This window comes from Leptopilina boulardi, unplaced genomic scaffold (genome assembly GCF_019393585.1).
Source record: "Leptopilina boulardi isolate dan_hultmark-lab unplaced genomic scaffold, ZJU_Lbou_2.1 LbouV2_372, whole genome shotgun sequence".
In the NCBI taxonomy this organism is placed as follows: domain Eukaryota; kingdom Metazoa; phylum Arthropoda; class Insecta; order Hymenoptera; family Figitidae; genus Leptopilina; species Leptopilina boulardi.
Window position 1 is genome coordinate 492,533 of NW_026137943.1, and position 16,764 is coordinate 509,296.

The 16,764-nt window shown below is 31.0% G+C and overlaps 3 protein-coding genes across 5 annotated transcripts in view; 1 reads left to right on the forward strand and 2 right to left on the reverse strand.

Moving 5' to 3' along the window:
• Positions 1 to 16,764, forward strand: part of LOC127287796 (zinc finger CCHC domain-containing protein 10-like) — a 158,190-nt gene that overhangs the window by 76,403 nt on the left and 65,023 nt on the right. The gene's annotated exons all lie outside the window — the stretch shown is intronic.
• LOC127287785 (protein PFC0760c-like) overlaps positions 1 to 16,764 on the reverse strand; it is an 84,530-nt gene that overhangs the window by 16,613 nt on the left and 51,153 nt on the right. The window lies entirely within an intron of this gene.
• On the reverse strand, positions 11,606 to 14,367 carry LOC127287792 (uncharacterized). The gene is made up of 4 exons (XM_051314920.1): positions 14,218 to 14,367; positions 13,715 to 13,912; positions 13,070 to 13,243; positions 11,606 to 12,979 (listed from the first exon to the last, which is right to left on the reverse strand). The coding sequence occupies exons 1-4, from the start codon at positions 14,263 to 14,265 to the stop codon at positions 12,680 to 12,682; spliced, it is 720 nt and encodes a 239-aa protein (XP_051170877.1). The 5' UTR covers positions 14,266 to 14,367; the 3' UTR covers positions 11,606 to 12,679.

Here is a 16,764-nt window from a genome sequence, read left to right on the forward strand (position 1 = left end):
GATAATTTTTCGGAAATTTATTTGAGTGTAGCTCAGCATCCGCTGGACCAATCAAAAAGTGCGCCATACATTTTTTGATCGAAACTTTTTCCCTATTTTATTGGCGGTATTCCGGAGAAGTTATCTCGCAAATTTAATTTTTCGAAAATTTTTCCAAATTTTATTTTGAGTGTAGCTCAGCATCCGCTGGACCAATCAAAAAGTGCTCCATACATTTTTTGTTCGCTACTTTTTGCTAAAGACAGTTATGGTATTCCGGAGCGATTATCTCGCAAATTTAATTTTTCGATAATTTTTCGGAAATTTATTTGAGTGTAGCTCAGCATCCGCTGGACCAATCAAAAAGTGCGCCATACACTTTTTGATCGAAACTTTTACCCTAATTTAATGGCGGTATTCCGGAGAAGTTATCTCGCAAATTTAATTTTTCGATAATTTTTCGGAAATTTATTTGAGTGTAGCTCAGCATCCGCTGGACCAATCAAAAAGTGCGCCATACATTTTTTGATCGAAACTTTTTCCCTATTTTAATGGCGGTATTCCGGAGAAGTTATCTCGCAAATTTAATTTTTCGATAATTTTTCGGAAATTTATTTGAGTGTAGCTCAGCATCCGCTGGACCAATCAAAAAGTGCGCCATACATTTTTTGATCGAAACTTTTTCCCTATTTTATTGGCGGTATTCCGGAGAAGTTATCTCGCAAATTTAATTTTTCGAAAATTTTTCCAAATTTTATTTTGAGTGTAGCTCAGCATCCGCTGGACCAATCTAAAAGTGCGCCATACATTTTTTGTTCGCTACTTTTTGCTAAAGACTTTGGCGGTATTCCCGAACGATTATCTCGAAAATTTAATTTTTCGAAAATTTTTCCAAAATGTTTTTTAGTGTAGCTCAGCATCCGCTGGACCAATCAAAAAGTGCGCCATACATTTTTTGTTCAGAACTTTCTTCTAATCACTATGGCGGTATTCCCGAACGATTATCTCGAAAATTTAATTTTTCAAAAATTTTTCCAAAATGTTTTTTAGTGTAGCTCAGCATCCGCTGGACCAATCTAAAAGTGAGCCATACATTTTTTGTTCAGAACTTTCTTCTAATCACTATGGCGGTATTCCCGAACAATTATCTCGAAAATTTAATTTTTCGAAAATTTTTCCAAACTTGTTATCTAGTGTAGCTCAGCATCCGCTGGACCAATCAAAAAGTGCGCCATACATTTATTGTTCGCTACTTTTTGCTAAAGACTTTGGCGGTATTCCCGAACGATTATCTCGAAAATTTAATTTTTCGAAAATTTTTCCAAAATGTTTTTTAGTGTAGCTCAGCATCCGCTGGACCAATCAAAAAGTGCGCCATACATTTATTGTTCGCTACTTTTTGCTAAAGACTTTGGCGGTATTCCCGAACGATTATCTCGAAAATTTAATTTTTCGAAAATTTTTCCAAAATGTTTTTTAGTGTAGCTCAGCATCTGCTGGACCAATCAAAAAGTGCGCCATACATTTTTTGTTCAGAACTTTCTTCTAATCACTATGGCGGTATTCCCGAACGATTATCTCGAAAATTTAATTTTTCGAAAATTTTTCCAAAATGTTTTTTAGTGTAGCTCAGCATCCGCTGGACCAATCAAAAAGTGCGCCATACATTTTTTGTTCAGAACTTTCTTCTAATCACTATGTCGGTATTCCCGAACGATTATCCCGAAAATTTAATTTTTCGAAAATTTTTCCAAAATGTTTTTTAGTGTAGCTCAGCATCCGCTGGACCAATCTAAAAGTGCGCCATACATTTTTTGTTCGGAACTTTTTGACTATTTTTTTGGCAGTATTCCAAAACAATTATCTCGAAAATTTAATTTTTTGAAAATTTTTCCAAAAAGTTTTTTAGTGTAGCTCAGCATCCGCTGGACCAATCTAAAAGTGCGCCATACACTTTTTGATCGAAACTTTTACCCTATTTTAATGGCGGTATTCCGGAGAAGTTATCTCGCAAATTTAATTTTTCGATAATTTTTCGGACATTTATTTGAGTGTAGCTCAGCATCCGCTGGACCAATCAAAAAGTGCGCCATACATTTTTTGATCGAAACTTTTTCCCTATTTTATTGGCGGTATTCCGGAGAAGTTATCTCGCAAATTTAATTTTTCGAAAATTTTTCCAAATTTTATTTTGAGTGTAGCTCAGCATCCGCTGGACCAATCAAAAAGTGCCCCATACATTTTTTGTTCGCTACTTTTTGCTAAAGACAGTTATGGTATTCCGGAGCGATTATCTCGCAAATTTAATTTTTCGATAATTTTTCGGAAATTTATTTGAGTGTAGCTCAGCATCCGCTGGACCAATCAAAAAGTGCGCCATACATTTTTTGATCGAAACTTTTTCCCTATTTTAATGGCGGTATTCCGGAGAAGTTATCTCGCAAATTTAATTTTTCGATAATTTTTCGGAAATTTATTTGAGTGTAGCTCAGCATCCGCTGGACCAATCAAAAAGTGCGCCATACATTTTTTGATCGAAACTTTTTCCCTATTTTATTGGCGGTATTCCGGAGAAGTTATCTCGCAAATTTAATTTTTCGAAAATTTTTCCAAATTTTATTTTGAGTGTAGCTCAGCATCCGCTGGACCAATCTAAAAGTGCGCCATACATTTTTTGTTCGCTACTTTTTGCTAAAGACTTTGGCGGTATTCCCGAACGATTATCTCGAAAATTTAATTTTTCGAAAATTTTTCCAAAATGTTTTTTAGTGTAGCTCAGCATCCGCTGGACCAATCAAAAAGTGCGCCATACATTTTTTGTTCAGAACTTTCTTCTAATCACTATGGCGGTATTCCCGAACGATTATCTCGAAAATTTAATTTTTCAAAAATTTTTCCAAAATGTTTTTTAGTGTAGCTCAGCATCCGCTGGACCAATCTAAAAGTGAGCCATACATTTTTTGTTCAGAACTTTCTTCTAATCACTATGGCGGTATTCCCGAACAATTATCTCGAAAATTTAATTTTTCGAAAATTTTTCCAAACTTGTTATCTAGTGTAGCTCAGCATCCGCTGGACCAATCAAAAAGTGCGCCATACATTTTTTGATCGAAACTTTTTCCCTATTTTATTGGCGGTATTCCGGAGAAGTTATCTCGCAAATTTAATTTTTCGAAAATTTTTCCAAATTTTATTTTGAGTGTAGCTCAGCATCCGCTGGACCAATCTAAAAGTGCGCCATACATTTTTTGTTCGCTACTTTTTGCTAAAGACTTTGGCGGTATTCCCGAACGATTATCTCGCAAATTTAATTTTTCGATAATTTTTCGGAAATTTATTTGAGTATAGCTCAGCATCCGCTGGACCAATCAAAAAGTGCGCCATACACTTTTTGATCGAAACTTTTACCCTATTTTAATGGCGGTATTCCGGAGAAGTTATCTCGCAAATTTAATTTTTCGATAATTTTTCGGAAATTTATTTGAGTGTAGCTCAGCATCCGCTGGACCAATCAAAAAGTGCGCCATACATTTTTTGATCGAAACTTTTTCCCTATTTTAATGGCGGTATTCCGGAGAAGTTATCTCGCAAATTTAATTTTTCGATAATTTTTCGGAAATTTATTTGAGTGTAGCTCAGCATCCGCTGGACCAATCAAAAAGTGCGCCATACATTTTTTGATCGAAACTTTTTCCCTATTTTAATGGCGGTATTCCGGAGAAGTTATCTCGCAAATTTAATTTTTCGATAATTTTTCGGAAATTTATTTGAGTGTAGCTCAGCATCCGCTGGACCAATCAAAAAGTGCGCCATACATTTTTTGATCGAAACTTTTTCCCTATTTTATTGGCGGTATTCCGGAGAAGTTATCTCGCAAATTTAATTTTTCGAAAATTTTTCCAAATTTTATTTGGAGTGTAGCTCAGCATCCGCTGGACCAATCAAAAAGTGCCCCATACATTTTTTGTTCGCTACTTTTTGCTAAAGACAGTTATGGTATTCCGGAGCGATTATCTCGCGAATTTAATTTTTCGATAATTTTTCGGAAATTTATTTGAGTGTAGCTCAGCATCCGCTGGACCAATCAAAAAGTGCGCCATACATTTTTTGATCGAAACTTTTTCCCTATTTTAATGGCGGTATTCCGGAGAAGTTATCTCGCAAATTTAATTTTTCGATAATTTTTCGGACATTTATTTGAGTGTAGCTCAGCATCCGCTGGACCAATCAAAAAGTGCGCCATACATTTTTTGATCGAAACTTTTTCCCTATTTTATTGGCGGTATTCCGGAGAAGTTATCTCGCAAATTTAATTTTTCGAAAATTTTTCCAAATTTTATTTTGAGTGTAGCTCAGCATCCGCTGGACCAATCAAAAAGTGCCCCATACATTTTTTGTTCGCTACTTTTTGCTAAAGACAGTTATGGTATTCCGGAGCGATTATCTCGCAAATTTAATTTTTCGATAATTTTTCGGAAATTTATTTGAGTGTAGCTCAGCATCCGCTGGACCAATCAAAAAGTGCGCCATACATTTTTTGATCGAAACTTTTTCCCTATTTTAATGGCGGTATTCCGGAGAAGTTATCTCGCAAATTTAATTTTTCGATAATTTTTCGGAAATTTATTTGAGTGTAGCTCAGCATCCGCTGGACCAATCAAAAAGTGCGCCATACATTTTTTGATCGAAACTTTTTCCCTATTTTATTGGCGGTATTCCGGAGAAGTTATCTCGCAAATTTAATTTTTCGAAAATTTTTCCAAATTTTATTTTGAGTGTAGCTCAGCATCCGCTGGACCAATCTAAAAGTGCGCCATACATTTTTTGTTCGCTACTTTTTGCTAAAGACTTTGGCGGTATTCCCGAACGATTATCTCGAAAATTTAATTTTTCAAAAATTTTTCCAAAATGTTTTTTAGTGTAGCTCAGCATCCGCTGGACCAATCTAAAAGTGAGCCATACATTTTTTGTTCAGAACTTTCTTCTAATCACTATGGCGGTATTCCCGAACGATTATCTCGAAAATTTAATTTTTCAAAAATTTTTCCAAACTTGTTATCTAGTGTAGCTCAGCATCCGCTGGACCAATCAAAAAGTGCGCCATACATTTATTGTTCGCTACTTTTTGCTAAAGACTTTGGCGGTATTCCCGAACGATTATCTCGAAAATTTAATTTTTCGAAAATTTTTCCAAAATGTTTTTTAGTGTAGCTCAGCATCCGCTGGACCAATCAAAAAGTGCGCCATACATTTATTGTTCGCTACTTTTTGCTAAAGACTTTGGCGGTATTCCCGAACGATTATCTCGAAAATTTAATTTTTCGAAAATTTTTCCAAAATGTTTTTTAGTGTAGCTCAGCATCCGCTGGACCAATCAAAAAGTGCGCCATACATTTTTTGTTCAGAACTTTCTTCTAATCACTATGGCGGTATTCCCGAACGATTATCTCGAAAATTTAATTTTTCAAAAATTTTTCCAAAATGTTTTTTAGTGTAGCTCAGCATCCGCTGGACCAATCTAAAAGTGAGCCATACATTTTTTGTTCAGAACTTTCTTCTAATCACTATGGCGGTATTCCCGAACAATTATCTCGAAAATTTAATTTTTCGAAAATTTTTCCAAACTTGTTATCTAGTGTAGCTCAGCATCCGCTGGACCAATCAAAAAGTGCCCCATACATTTATTGTTCGCTACTTTTTGCTAAAGACTTTGGCGGTATTCCCGAACGATTATCTCGAAAATTTAATTTTTCGAAAATTTTTCCAAAATGTTTTTTAGTGTAGCTCAGCATCCGCTGGACCAATCTAAAAGTGCGCCATACATTTTTTGTTCGGAACTTTTTGACTATTTTTTTGGCAGTATTCCAAAACAATTATCTCGAAAATTTAATTTTTTGAAAATTTTTCCAAAAAGTTTTTTAGTGTAGCTCAGCATCCGCTGGACCAATCTAAAAGTGCGCCATACATTTTTTGTTCAGAACTTTCTTCTAATCACTATGGCGGTATTCCCGAACGATTATCTCGAAAATTTAATTTTTCGAAAATTTTTCGAAAATGTTTTTTAGTGTAGCTCAGCATCCGCTGGACCAATCTAAAAGTGCGCCATACATTTTTTGTTCAGAACTTTCTTCTAATCACTATGGCGGTATTCCCGAACGATTATCTCGCAAATTTAATTTTTCGATAATTTTTCGGAAATTTATTTGAGTGTAGCTCAGCATCCGCTGGACCAATCAAAAAGTGCGCCATACATTTTTTGATCGAAACTTTTTCCCTATTTTAATGGCGGTATTCCGGAGAAGTTATCTCGCAAATTTAATTTTTCGAAAATTTTTCCAAATTTTATTTTGAGTGTAGCTCAGCATCCGCTGGACCAATCAAAAAGTGCCCCATGCATTTTTTGTTCGCTACTTTTTGCTAAAGACAGTTATGGTATTCCGGAGCGATTATCTCGCAAATTTAATTTTTCGATAATTTTTCGGAAATTTATTTGAGTGTAGCTCAGCATCCGCTGGACCAATAAAAAAGTGCGCCATACACTTTTTGATCGAAACTTTTACCCTATTTTAATGGCGGTATTCCGGAGAAGTTATCTCGCAAATTTAATTTTTCGATAATTTTTCGGAAATTTATTTGAGTGTAGCTCAGCATCCGCTGGACCAATCAAAAAGTGCGCCATACATTTTTTGATCGAAACTTTTTCCCTATTTTAATGGCGGTATTCCGGAGAAGTTATCTCGCAAATTTAATTTTTCGGAAATTTATTTGAGTGTAGCTCAGCATCCGCTGGACCAATCAAAAAGTGCGCCATACATTTTTTGATCGAAACTTTTTCCCTATTTTAATGGCGGTATTCCGGAGAAGTTATCTCGCAAATTTAATTTTTAGATAATTTTTCGGAAATTTATTTGAGTGTAGCTCAGCATCCGCTGGACCAATCAAAAAGTGCGCCATACATTTTTTGATCGAAACTTTTTCCCTATTTTATTGGCGGTATTCCGGAGAAGTTATCTCGCAAATTTAATTTTTCGAAAATTTTTCCAAATTTTATTTGGAGTGTAGCTCAGCATCCGCTGGACCAATCAAAAAGTGCCCCATACATTTTTTGTTCGCTACTTTTTGCTAAAGACAGTTATGGTATTCCGGAGCGATTATCTCGCGAATTTAATTTTTCGGAAATTTATTTGAGTGTAGCTCAGCATCCGCTGGACCAATCAAAAAGTGCGCCATACATTTTTTGATCGAAACTTTTTCCCTATTTTAATGGCGGTATTCCGGAGAAGTTATCTCGCAAATTTAATTTTTCGATAATTTTTCGGACATTTATTTGAGTGTAGCTCAGCATCCGCTGGACCAATCAAAAAGTGCGCCATACATTTTTTGATCGAAACTTTTTCCCTATTTTATTGGCGGTATTCCGGAGAAGTTATCTCGCAAATTTAATTTTTCGAAAATTTTTCCAAATTTTATTTTGAGTGTAGCTCAGCATCCGCTGGACCAATCAAAAAGTGCCCCATACATTTTTTGTTCGCTACTTTTTGCTAAAGACAGTTATGGTATTCCGGAGCGATTATCTCGCGAATTTAATTTTTCGATAATTTTTCGGAAATTTATTTGAGTGTAGCTCAGCATCCGCTGGACCAATCAAAAAGTGCGCCATACATTTTTTGATCGAAACTTTTTCCCTATTTTATTGGCGGTATTCCGGAGAAGTTATCTCGCAAATTTAATTTTTCGAAAATTTTTCCAAATTTTATTTTGAGTGTAGCTCAGCATCCGCTGGACCAATCTAAAAGTGCGCCATACATTTTTTGTTCGGAACATTTTGACTATTTTTTTGGCGGTATTCCAAAACAATTATCTCGAAAATTTAATTTTTTGAAAATTTTTCCAAAAAGTTTTTTAGTGTAGCTCAGCATCCGCTGGACCAATCTAAAAGTTCGCCATACATTTTTTGATCGAAACTTTTTCCCTATTTTATTGGCGGTATTCCGGAGAAGTTATCTCGCAAATTTAATTTTTCGAATATTTTTCCAAATTTTTTTTTGAGTGTAGCTCAGCATCCGCTGGACCAATCAAAAAGTGCGCCATACATTTTTTGATCGAAACTTTTTCCCTATTTTAATGGCGGTATTCCGGAGAAGTTATCTCGCAAATTTAATTTTTCGATAATTTTTCGGAAATTTATTTGAGTGTAGCTCAGCATCCGCTGGACCAATCAAAAAGTGCGCCATACATTTTTTGATCGAAACTTTTTCCCTATTTTAATGGCGGTATTCCGGAGAAGTTATCTCGCAAATTTAATTTTTCGATAATTTTTCGGAAATTTATTTGAGTGTAGCTCAGCATCCGCTGGACCAATCAAAAAGTGCGCCATACATTTTTTGATCGAAACTTTTTCCCTATTTTATTGGCAGTATTCCGGAGAAGTTATCTCGCAAATTTAATTTTTCGAAAATTTTTCCAAATTTTATTTTGAGTGTAGCTCAGCATCCGCTGGACCAATCAAAAAGTGCGCCATACATTTTTTGTTCGAGACTCCCTGGTTTAGACTTTGGTGATTTTCCGGAAGGATTATCTCCCAAATTTAATGAAGTAAATTAGTTTTTACAATTTTTTAGTTATTTTTTTTTAAAATTAGTAATATTTTTACTAAAAATTAGTTGTTTTTTTTATTATTTATTTCCAAAAAAAATCTTTCAAATTTTACTAAAAATTAAATTATATTTTAATTAATTCGAATTTAAAAAGAGTATTTACATAATTTTACAGTAAATCGGTCATTTACTTTCTTCTTTTTTAATCAAGTAGTCTAGCCGCGCATTGTTTCCCGTCACTCGGCTGACTAAAATTGCCCATATCCACTGAACGTGCTAAACGTATAAATATGAGGATTAGAATTAAATAGCTTCACTCGCGTAAAGAATTGAAAATATTTTTTTGTCATCATTGTTGTATTTAATCATTCTTTTTGAATTATTTTATACAAAATTAAAGCATATGAATTATTTTTAATCATACTACATATGAATTAAGAATGTAAATATAAAATTCCATTGTCGACTATATTGTTCACATTTACCATCAATTGAATATCGACATTTAGTGAACAATTGATTTTTTAATTAATTACCAATAAAAATGTATATGTTTACAATCGTAGAAATATACACAATTTACTTTGGCATTACTGGGACAGGTATGACGTTATGGGCCTCGGGAAATTCATTCATCATATATATATATATATCTTGCATAAGTTTCATAGCTCGTTTTTGCGATCGTTTGATTCGCATTATATGACTAACGATTGATGCTTTATGCTAATCATAAAAAGAGCGTTGACACCTGACTACGTCATATTTAAGATTTGTGATTAAAAGAATATTTTTTTTCTAATTTTTTTTTTTTTGTTAAATTGAAACAATTTTTAAATTTATTTTTCCATATTTATTTATTTAAATAATTTTTTCTATATTAAAATGTTTAGCTATTTTTTTTTATTAACTGACTATTTTTAATTAATGTAGATTCAAAGAGTTATAATAAATAAAAAAAAATATATTTTTCAAATGCTAAAGTGTCATAAAGCGATTTTTTTTTCTTCAAATATTTATGACTCATAATAAGTGGTAATTGCATTATAAATAAGCGACATATTTTCTTAAAGATGGATAGATAGATATTGTTCCTGTTTGATAAGATAAATTAACCCTACATATTAAGTGGGTGCATGAGGAAATTGTCAACCTACACATATGTTATATTCTTAGAAAAATTATACATATTTCCTTTATAAGAGAAAACACACGCATTTTCACGCGGGTGTAATACCAGTAGTTTCTCAATTCGTAGACAAAAGAAAGAGAGAGAGAGAGAATGCGTCTCGCAATATATATTCAAAGTGAGTTTTACACAATATTTTCCCACAAATAGACACAATTGAAATTTAGTTATTTTTTTAAACTAAATTTTAACTATTTGTTCATTTTTAACTAAATAGTCAGCCAATAACTACACAGAAAATTAAAAGGTATTAAAATAAGCTGCAACACTTATTATTTTAATGCCTTTTAATTTTCTGTGTAAGTAACCGTATTTGACGAATTAGTCGGAAATGACTAATAGTAGAAGACTACTAATTCACTTATACAAATTTTACTAATTGAAATAGTAGCCTTATTATAATTTTTGCGTCTCGTAGAGAGTATTGAAAATTTTGATTTATTGTAAGCAGATTTTAAAATTATTATAATTTTTGTAGCTATTTATTTTCGAATGGTTAGTTAAACTTCTACTGACACTACCTAAGATAGAGTGTGTTTAAAATTAATTGCTAGTACATAACGAGGTACAAATAAGTTTTACTATATATATACAGGTGATAGTGGGTGTGGAGAATGCGTGGGCGTTTTTGCCATTATGAACCTGACATTACGACAAGATCGTGTAAGCCACAAGAGTGTTAATACTCATTGAAAATATATATCTTAGGTCTATATTTAATAAAAATAATAATTTTTAAACATTTTTTTTTTATACATGACAATAATTAATTTCAAAATTTTTAGACAAATATTCGAAATTAAAGTATAGGTATATATTCAGAATTTAGTTACAAAACGTTTTGAAATAAGTGTAACTGTAAATTAAACGAGGCTGAAAAATTGTGTTTTTCAAAACATTACTCATAATTATGGACTAATAGATAATTTTTAATAACAAAGTGAGAATTTCCCGAGGCACAATTTGGCAAAAAGTAAAAGTTAATACTAATCAAAAGCATTACTAATGTTCATAAAGCTTGCATATATTAATGTCCTGTCGCTTCAAGGAGGAATGTCCATTTGTACGATTGTATGATTTATATATATATTCAAGATGCGGAATATTGCGATTTATTTATTATGGAAATATTAGATACTTATCTTATGGTATAAGTGAACTAGTTTTACTGTTTAAAAATTTTGTTTTTACATTTTTTGCCCCCAGTGTGCAAACAACAATTACATTCTCAAAACTATATAATAGCTGAGAATTCTGCCAAAAAAAAAGAAAAAAAAAATTTTTAGAAACGATGTACCTTAAAGACTTTTGGCATTACGCCGACAGCTAATTTGTTGGCGCCAGAAAGTTGTATGCAAACATTTGTTTTTCGTCAGCCACAAACTGTCTTTGGCTTTGGTAATTTAAGATGCACTGCGAAAAATTAAATAGGAATACCAGTTACAAAATTTTTGTTTTTGGTAAAATTTTCATTTATCCGAATTTTTATAATTGATAGAATTTTTTTAGACGTCGAATTTTCATTTGTCCGAAATTACAAATAGAACAAACAATCGGGCAGAATGATTTAGGCGCAATTTTTAAAATTCCACCAATTTGTTAATAACAATTAAGTTTGTTGATAATTTCTAATTGGTGGAATTTTAAAAATTGCGCCTAAATATATTTCTGCCCGATTGTTTGTTCTATTTGTAATTTCGGACAAATGAAAATTCGACGTTTTAAAAAAATTCGTATACAAATAAAATATAAATAATTCATGATTTTTAATGATAAATTCATGAGCCCCAAAAGAAAAAGAAAAATTTTTGTCATATCTGAAACTGAAATGAAAGAAAAATTGCGTAAATTATTTTTATTATTATTATTATTACATAGAAGTTGAAATTGGCATCGTTTTAGCATTAGAATTAAACCGTCAACATATATAAGGTATATAACAAAGACGACCCTTGATCCGTAAATGGCATTATAATAAACGATAATGGGTTGTCATGGGCGTCAAGAAATTAAACAAGTTCTTCATTCTCAATGAATTTATGTTAACGACCCTGAAGGCATATCACGACCATTACTGGATTTTATACCCCCCCCCCCTTATCTCTCTTTATACCCTTCTGTATTTAATTGTCACTTAATTTCTTTACGTGCAATTTTCTCTTGCCACTGAAAAAAAAAAAAATTATTTGATTCAAATTAATCGATTACTTGATTATTATTAAATAATTCTTTAATTGTGTCAAACAATTATTTATTTGTATCAAACAATTATTTAAGTCAATTAAATGATAATTCGTTTCAAATACAGAAATTAGTGATTCAAATACGATTTAAAATAAATAAAAATTATTTGTTTCAAGTAAATGTTTTATTTGATAATAGTAAAGTAATTATTTGAATCAAATATAAATTATTTTTTTTCAGTATAATAATATAATGGCCGAGCTTTTGACATGCCGAAGACAGTGAGTAAAATTTAAAGGGGAGAACTCTAAAAACGTGGCGAAGGTTTGACGGTTTACGCGAAGCAAAGAAACACCTTATGTCAGAGACCGAATAAATATATAGAAGAAACCCAACAAATTAGGGGACTGGTTGCGCGTCGGTCGCGACCACTGTTGATTGATGGTACCCTTGACTTTCAGTACTTGTATTATATTCCATTTTCAACTCTTTGCTTTACGATGAGCTTCTTATTTATATCCTATGCCCCCCTTCTGTTTCATCTTTTTTTTTTACAGCAAAATTGAAATTTCTAAAATTATTATCGTATTTTTTTTTAGATAATATTTTTTAGATATTAATTAAACAAATTTTTTTTTTATTAGATGTTAAAAATTTATACTTTAAAAAAGTAATCTTACATTAAAAACTAATTACAAAAAAAAAAAGATTAAAGAAACAAAAATTCTTTCTAATAATTGTATTCGTTGTAAATATTTCGTACGCAAATATTTGCTTCTCGTTGTATGTTAAATGTTGCTTCTACGTGTAAATAGCGAACGGCTTTTTCACTGCAGGATGTGACAACAGTCTTTGCTTTGTTCATAGAGGAAGTGCCAATATTTTTTATATCATTTACATTGGTTTGCATTTTTTTTAATGTTTTTCGAACCTCTTCTATTTTTTCCGTTAAACAGTCACCTGACTCGGTTAAATGTTTTGTGCATCCAATAAAAATTGTATCCAAATCTTCGGAAATATTTTCTCCATTCTAAAATTTTGATTATTTTTTTTTTTTTTGAATTTTTTTCTCCACATATTATTATTATTATTATTATTATTTTTAATATAATCCATTTACCTGAATAGCAGTTTTGATTTCTTTTAAAGCAGGTTCAGTATAATATGAAAATGAATAGTAACATTTGTCAAGCTTGTTATTAGTTTGTTTATTCAGATTCTTTAAACTGACTTTACACGCTTCATAACAAGACTGTGCGTTTTTGCCCGTTGAGCCTACTGCATTCACTGCATTCTAATTGCATAAAATTATAGAATAAAGAAAATAATTATTGATTCTCATTAATAGAAAAAAAAGAAGTCATGTACTGATTAGAAAGTTGTCAATCAATAATCGTTTCATATATATAAGCCCGCGCACAGCATACAAAATATGACACAGAAAATGCATTCACTTTATTTTCAAAAAAGTAAATAATAACACAGAAAATTAAAAGGCATTAAAATAAGCTGCAACGCTTATTATTTTGAATCCAATTTTGCTTATTTTAATCCATTTTGGTATTAAAATAAGCAAAATTCACAGAAAATTATAAGGTATTAAAATGAGCTGCAACGCTTTTTATTTTAATCCAATTTTGCTTATCTTAATCCATTTTGGTATTAAAATAAGCAAAATTGGATTAAAATAATAAGCGTTGCAGCTTATTTTAATACCTTATAATTTTCTATGAATTAATAAATAATAAATTATTAATATTTTTACCATAATGCTACTTGAAACATAATTTAAATCCTTATTTATTTTCCAAATGCTATCATTTTGTACTGTTTGTAAATTAATTTTCACATCTGATTGAAAATTATTTTGATACAATTTTAATTGTTCAATAGTGGAAGCAACAATTGATTTTAGTTCGTTTATTATTTCCGAATGATCGTCAATGCTATTCGATAAACAAACCTGTAATGCGTTTTATTTCACATTAATAATAGAGAAATAGAAAATGCAAATTTATTCACACTGGAAAAAATTTATTTGGTTCAAATAATCGGCTATTATCAAATAAATATTTATTTGGATCCAGTGATTTTTATTTGGACCAAATACCATTAATTTTAATTGGCTCATATAATAATTATTTGATACAAAGAATAATTATTTTAAAATTAAATATTTATTTGTCAATTATAACCGATTATTTGAAAGAAATAAATTTGTTTACACTGTATTATTTTTTTTTGACTAAATTTTCTTTGAAAACTTACATGAAAAATAGAAAAAGCGAGGAGAAGAGAATAAATTTTGTTTCCCATTGTTGTAAGAAATATATTGACAGTTGCAATGAATAATAGTAACTGGTATCTTATTTGTGCTGACTGTGGTATTTAATTCGTTTATGATATAGTGGGGCAGAAGTGGGGCATGATGCCATCATTTTTTTTTTTTTTGCACACACATCTTTGTGCGGGTAGCAATAAAGTATGTCCGTCAAAAATATATAACTACCAATCAGGCGCACTTTCTTTTTTTTTTTTAATCGCAAAAGAGTATGATGAACTCATCTATATCTGTACGACATATGAAAGAGATTAGATATATCACTATTTGAGGAATTATCTCACGAATTTTACTGTATAAAAAATTTAACATTGTGTATTGCATCACAGAGAAAATTAAAAGGCATTAAAATAAGCTGCAATGCTTATTATTTTAATCCAATTTTGCTTATTTTAATCCATTTTGGTATTAAAATAAGCAAAATTGGATTAAAATAATAAGCGTTGCAGATCCAATTTTGCTTATTTTAATCCATTTTGGTATCAAAATAAGCAAAATTGGATTAAAATAATAAGCGTTGCAGCTTATATTTTTTCGGAAATGCTCTTCGATCAATAGGATAATTTTTGCAGGGTATACTGATGGTTAAATCTGCAAGCTACTGATGCAACTACATTTGCAATAATCGAAAAAACCCTATTTTTGAATTTTTATTTTGCATCTACAGATTTTTCCTACAGATTCTTGAATTTTGATTCCGGATACTAGTTTAAAATTTTTTCCCTACACTCAGAAAAATATGCTATCGAATCAACAGCATCTCATCCAAAGGCATAAAAATTATTGATTCAAAAGCATATTAGAATCTATATAATATTTTACGAAGCATATGCTTCGGAATCAATAATTTTTATGCCTTTAGCACAAATTCTGTTGATTCAATAGAATATTTTTCTCAGTGTATATTTATCACAGCAAATACTAATCAGTTAAAAATTAATAATTTTTATACAAATAGAAACGACTGTTTGAAAAAATCGGAAGCAACTCATTTCCTCGGAAGTAACCTTCAGAAAGTAATCTTCATGGCAATGTTGGTTGCATCTTCTATAACAGATGAATGGTTGGGATATATAGTATAAGGATCAATGTCCACGATGGAATTCTTCTTCCAGGGGGGGCTATATTGCAGAAATATATAGAGTTTCCGACATGGTAGGCGGGCCTTAGTCCATTTATAATCAGTACAAGACTTCTTTGCTTTTTATTATTTCTTTTTGTCATGATGGCTATATACTATTGGCAATCGCAATCGGTAGACGATCATAAACGACAACAATAATTTTTATCGACAAACGTGTGCGCGATTCGTTTATTGAAAACAAATTACTGCATCAAAAAAAGTTCCACTTTAAAATCATTGAAATTAATGTAAATTCTCTTATTTTTTCAATTATTGAAAAGTTACGAATTTTTTGATAAGTTAATTTAAAAGTGAATATGAGTCTCTATTGACTTTATTATTCTCACAATCAGTGAATAATATTTTATTATAATGCTATTAGCAATGTAATTAGCATTTAACCCGCATAAGAGGAAAAAAAAATGATATTTAAATTGCGGCACTCTTTTATTTTCTCGTGAATTAAAAAGAGAAGAAAGTTGTTATTTAAAATTTTAAACGGTACATTGATTTTTAGTTAAAATTATTTTGTAATTAAAAAAGTATGTATAAAACTGCTGAGAATTCTTGCAGATGTTTTATATTTGCGATTGCTGTCGCCAAGACAAATGTCAATAATTTTTCTTATCGCTTTTTAATTTTGTTGGATTTTTTTTTATTTTATTCGTATAATTTTTTTTTTTAAATTTTGATTTTTTAGAATAAATTTTCTAAATTATGATTTGGAATAGTTTAAAGTAGGTTCAAAACAGGATTAAAATAGTTTTCAAATAGAATGAAAGTTGGCTCAATGTAGGTTTAAATTAGGCGTAAAATAGTTTCAATGTACCTTTAAATAGGCTCAAAATAGTTTCAAAATAGTTTCAAGATAGGTTCAAAGAAGGCTCAGTGTAGGTTCTATGTATGTTTGCTCATCCGGAAGTTTCGTTAATCGGACATGTCATCTTATATAGAAAGGACGTGTGAATGAATCCGACGACCTATTATATATATATATATATATATATATATACGATATAAAGACCGCCTAGTAATTAGCTGGAAACGGGATTCTATAAATTGCAATTGGATCTCCACGACGAGGATCTAATTGACTCTGGTCAATTAACGATTAAAGTATCGTGATTTTCACTTAATTTAGAAGTAAATAAATATCCAGGAGGGAAAAATAAGTTTCCTTGTTATATTATATCTAAAAACTAGATTGTCCAAAAAAAAAACTAGATTCAAATTCGTAATACGATTCTAAATAATTTTATTTTTAAATTCAATGAACAAAAAAAGAATTAATCTTTCTGTGGTTTTATTTTGCCTAGCAATTATCTGTTCGCCTGCAGGAGCGCATCAAAAT

Excerpts from the sequence above, each read along its gene's own strand:
- LOC127287792 (XM_051314920.1), bottom strand. The coding sequence starts at position 14,265 with ATGGGAAACAAAATTTATTCTCTTCTCCTCGCTTTTTCTATTTTTCAT. Across the intron at positions 13,244-13,714 it reads ATGTTTCAAGTAGCATTATG|AATGCAGTGAATGCAGTAGG; the intron begins GTAAAAATATTA and ends TTATGCAATTAG. Across the intron at positions 12,980-13,069 it reads AAATCAAAACTGCTATTCAG|AATGGAGAAAATATTTCCGA; the intron begins GTAAATGGATTA and ends TCAAAATTTTAG.